The sequence below is a fragment of the Babylonia areolata genome, chromosome 3 (genome assembly GCF_041734735.1).
Source record: "Babylonia areolata isolate BAREFJ2019XMU chromosome 3, ASM4173473v1, whole genome shotgun sequence".
NCBI classification, from domain to species: Eukaryota; Metazoa; Mollusca; class Gastropoda; order Neogastropoda; family Buccinidae; genus Babylonia; species Babylonia areolata.
The window spans coordinates 62,704,141-62,709,140 of record NC_134878.1 but is presented as its reverse complement, the minus strand read 5'-3'; the positions used below and the strand labels follow the sequence as shown (position 1 = coordinate 62,709,140).

Here is a 5,000-nt window from a genome sequence, read left to right as displayed (position 1 = left end):
TGATAACATCCAGATTAAATCATCATCAACAACAACAACAAAAAACCATTCAAATGAACCATAAACAGCCCGTAGCACATTGAAACATGACATACTGAATAGCCATTTTATGCTGACAGCAATGAAAATATACTGGTTTAAAACAGTGTATTGAAACGATCAAAAAAAAAAATCAGTGAATGATAAAGATTTTCTTTCATAAAATAATTACAACGCTTTGGGTTCCCCCAAACTTTTGAAAACAAAGTCGTGTCAGAGATATTAGTGAGAAACGTTTGAAACTACATTTTAAACACATACATTGATACAGCTGTATCTATGAGTATGAGAATAAGATTCATTTTGCGAGTCATCATAATTGTTCTATGTGAGATAGTAAAGTGATTCTGATTCTGATATGGGTACTCATGATTATACAGACGTATACATACATACAAACATACAGATAAATAGATATTGATACAGATATATGGATAGATGCTGATATAGATATAACTTGTCAAAAGCGGCATCCACAATATCCACCCCCTTTTCGTCACTTCTTTACACACACACACACACACACACACACACACACACACACATACATATACTAACAAATAATGAGGCCAGGAGATGAAATGATTAACAAACAGTAAAGAGTAGATATATATATATATATATATATATATATTATATCCATTTTTGCACACTAACAATAGTTTCAGTTTGATTCAGGTTCAAGGAGATGTCAGAGCGTACAAACAGAACTATAATTATATGCTACACCGCATCTGCTGGAACAGATGGTGCAGATGCATGGCCTCTGCATATTCTAAAGCGGTAATCAGGCCTTGATAGCCTATAAATGAAGTTATATATATATAAAAAAGAAGAAGAACGAATGAATGAATAAATGAATAAATAAATAGATGAACAAATAAATAAATAAATAAGTGAATGAACGAATGAATAAATAAACAAATAAATAAATAAATGAATAAATAAATAAACAATAAATAAGTAAATGAATAAATAGATAAATCACTAAACAAATAGAACAGATAATAAATAAAGTATGCAGCGCCGGAAAAGATAGGTTAGACGCAAAAGAATGAAACAAAACATGAAAAAAAAAGAAAAAAAAAAGAAAAAAAAAAGAAAAGGGCCACGCTCAGTGAAGCCGTGAGCACCCACACCACATTAAACAAACACCGAAGCACATTTTTTTTTTCATACAAAAATTATGAATGGACATATATTTATCAACACAACATGCAAAATAACAACACGTGTTCCTTTAAAAAAAACAAAAAAACCAAAAACAAAGCATCAACAAACAAGCAACACCAACAACAACCCCCCCCCTCCCCTCCCTGAAACGAAAAACCCCACACAAACCCAAACAAATACACCAATGAACACGCACCACAAGGAATTCTCACAACCAATCAGTCGCGTTTATACTGTTGTTGGTTCGATATCGCCCAAGGTTCTGGGGGGTTGATCTTATTCATCTGGATATTCATTATCTCGCTCTTTCTTTCTTTTTGCATTCTGATGAGGATGCACCTTTATACAAGCAACAACAACAACAACTACAAAAAAAAAAAATCCTTAGCATTAGGTGATTAAAAAAAATGTATTAGTCTTTTTTGGGTGGGTGGGGAGGGGGGGTAGGTGGGGGGGTTGTCTCTCTGAAGAGGGTGGACCCTCGTAGAGGGGAAAAAAAAAGAAGAAAAAAAAGACCTCCCCATCTTTTGGAGATTTATAATTAAAAATGAATTCATCTATTTCATTTATTTTTTTTTTTTTTAGCTCTCTAAAGAGAATAAGAAAGACCCTAATACAAGCAGAAAAAAACACCTCGTCAGCGTTGGACGACTTACACAAAAAAATATATTCATGTATTTATATCAGTATTTGTTTTTTGGAGAGGCTCTCTGTCTGAGGAGGACGGATCACGACCCTTATGTAAAAAAAAAAAGAAAAAAAAAAAAAAAAGATACCCCCTTTACCTCCTCCTCGTCCTCCTCCTCCTCCTTAGCCTTCGTACACGTAGGCAGGGCAACCACGGGAGCCTGTGCCGAGGACCTTGAAGACGGAGCCTGCTAAGGGCTGTTCCCGTCTGATCTCCTCCTCGCTCATGTTGACGCGGGCCGTGGTGACGTACAGCTCGTCCAGGTTCCGCCCACCCCAACACACCGACGTCGTCTGCTTGGCCGGGATCTCAATCTTCTGCAGCGTTTTGCCTGGGTGGGTGGGTGGGTGGGTGGGGCGATGGGAGGGGGGTGGGGGTGGGGTGTTGTGGGTGGGCGATTGGGAGGAGGTTGGAGGAAGGGGTGTGAGAGGGGTGGGTGGAATGGAGGTGGGGATGAGAGGGGTGGGAGGTGAGAGGGGGATGAGGGGGGGGGGTGGATGGAGGGGGGATGAGAGGGGTGGGAGGTGAGAGGGGGGTGAGGGGGTGGTGGTGGATGGAGGGGGGGATGAGAGGGGTGGGAGGTGAGAGGGGGATGAGGGGGTGGTGGTGGATGGAGGGGGGATGAGAGGGGTGGGAGGTGAGAGGGGGATGAGGGGGGTGGTGGTGGATGGAGGGGGGATGAGAGGGGTGGGAGGTGAGAATGGGATTATGGGGGGGTGGTGGTGGATGGAGGGGGGATGAGAGGGTGGGAGGTGCGAATGGGATGATGGGGGGGTGGTGGTGGATGGAGGGGGGATGAGAGGGGTGGGAGGTGAGAATGGGATGATGGGGTGGTGGTGGTGGATGGAGGGGGGATGAGAGGGTGGGAGGTGAGAGGGGGATGAGGGGGGTGGTGGTGGATGGAGGGGGGATGAGAGGGGTGGGAGGTGAGAATGGGATGATGGGGGGGGGGTGGTGGTGGATGGAGGGGGGATGAGAGGGTGGGAGGTGAGAGGGGGATGAGGGGGGTGGTGGTGGATGGAGGGGGGAATGAGAGGGGTGGGTGGTGAGAGGGGGATGAGGGGGGGGTGGGAGGTGAGAGGGGGATGAGGGGGGGTGGATGGAGGGGGGAATGAGAGGGGTGGGTGGTGAGAGGGGGATGAGGGGGGTGGGTGGTGAGAGGGGGATGAGGGGAGTGGGTGGTTGGAGGGTGGATGAGAGGGGTGGGAGGTGAGAGTGGAATGAGGGGGGTGGGAGGGGGATGAGAGGGGTGGGAGGTGAGAGGGGGGATGGGTGGTTGGATAGGGGATGATGAGATGGGTGGTTGGAGGGGGGGTGAGAGGTTAAAGGGGGGGGGGTGAGAGGGGTGGTGGTGAGTGGTTGAGAGTTGTTAATGGTGGGTGGGGGGGGGGGGGGGTAAGGGTTTCATGGTGGTGTTGGTGATCGAGTGGGTGGTGGGTGGATGGAATGGGTTAGGGGTTGATGGTGGTGGCAGTGGTGGTGGTGATTGGGGTTGGTGGTGGTGGTTATGGGTGGTGGTAGTAGGCGGGTGGGTGGAAAGGTGGAGTGGTGAAGTGGAAGGGAAAAAAAGTACATGGTTTATTCCAGAAATACACTATTGTGGTATGTATAAACGGAAAAAAAAGAAAGAAAAAAAGCAGCAGAAGAAAACAAAGGCAAACACATACAAAGGTACACTCAATTAAGTGCTATAATTAATGCCCTACACAATGAACATGCACGTAAACGTCATAATATTCAGTTCAAAGTTATCATCTGAACGGAGAAGCTTTTGTTGTATATTAAAAGATGCAAAATGCAGGTGAAATTTCCCAGGCCCATGATCTCACATAAAGGTACCTATCTACATCAAGATAAACTTAACACGACACACACATCTTTCCAATATAAGAGTGCGTCGCCACTGTCACTTAAAAAAATCACACACTCTCAAACACCACCACCACCACCACCACCACACTAGTTTTATCATGTGCTGGTATTCACACCTGCGATTCACAGGCGTGTCGGCTGACCTACCTGTCTCAGGGTCAAACTTGAAGACGGCCCCAGCCCCATAGCAGGCGACCCATAGTTTGCCCTCCGTGTCGATCGTCATGCCGTCCGGAAGTCCATACGTCTCTTCCGTACCCGTCGGGAATTCCGTCACGGTCCGTTGTCTGCCTGTACAACACAAAGTGGGGACGGGATTTGTATTGTATTGTATTGTATTGTATTGCATTGTATTGTATTGTATTGTATTGCGTTGTGTTGTGTTGTGTTGTATTGCATTGTACTGTGTTGCATTACGATTTTTTTGGTGGTCACAACAGATTTCTCTGTGCGAAATTCGGGCTGTTCTCCCAAGGGAGAGCGCGTCACTACACACACACACACACACACACACACACACACACACACACACACAAACGTACACACACACACACACACACACACACACACACACACACACACAAACATACACAATCCCCCCACAAACTCACTGATCGCCCCAGACTCCAGGTCAAAGTCATAGGCGTAGATTTTCCTGGGGATGGAGTCGATGAAGAAGAAGGTCCGGTTGTCCAGGGACCAGGTCAGTCCATTAGAGATGTGGACCTTGTCCACCTTCTGCCGAATGGACCCGTCCACGTCCAACGTGTACAGCCCACCTGCCGCGGGTTCAAATCTTCCTGGTCCCATTTCGAACCCCATAGTTCCTGTGGAGCAGGGGGTAGTGTGACTGTAGTATGGTATATTGCAGTTGCCGAAAGCAACAATGTGTAATTGATGTAAGTATATGGGCTTGGGCTTGGCCGATTTATCATTCACTGTATAATACTAATAGCATATCATGCATTATCCAATTTAGGCTTATGGTGCGGTTTTCGGTTTCCAACATCGGGAGTACACATATGTTGAAATGACTCCCTTTTGCAAAGCTTAACTATTCTCCTACAATGTGTGTGTGTGTGTGTGTGTGTGTGTGTGTGTGTGTGTGTGTGTGTGTGCTGTGTGCCAATTTTGACCGTTCTGTTTGTAACGTTGGTTTAAATAATCTTTAATTGTTCAACAGTAAACATGATTACAATGCAAACAAAGAGAAAACAACAACAGATCA

The 5,000-nt window shown here is 45.6% G+C and overlaps 1 protein-coding gene across 1 annotated transcript in view; it reads right to left on the bottom strand.

The window, feature by feature from the left end:
* Nucleotides 1-1,659: 1,659 nt before the first annotated feature.
* Nucleotides 1,660-5,000, bottom strand: part of LOC143280667 (regucalcin-like) — a 17,452-nt gene continuing 14,111 nt past the window's right edge. The window contains exons 4-6 of the mRNA XM_076585401.1: nt 4,384-4,599; nt 3,920-4,063; nt 1,660-2,231 (exon numbers count right to left, since the gene is read on the bottom strand). Coding sequence (XP_076441516.1) covers nt 2,023-2,231; nt 3,920-4,063; nt 4,384-4,599 — 569 coding nt within the window. The 3' untranslated portion in view covers nt 1,660-2,022. The remainder of the gene's footprint in view (nt 2,232-3,919; nt 4,064-4,383; nt 4,600-5,000) is intronic.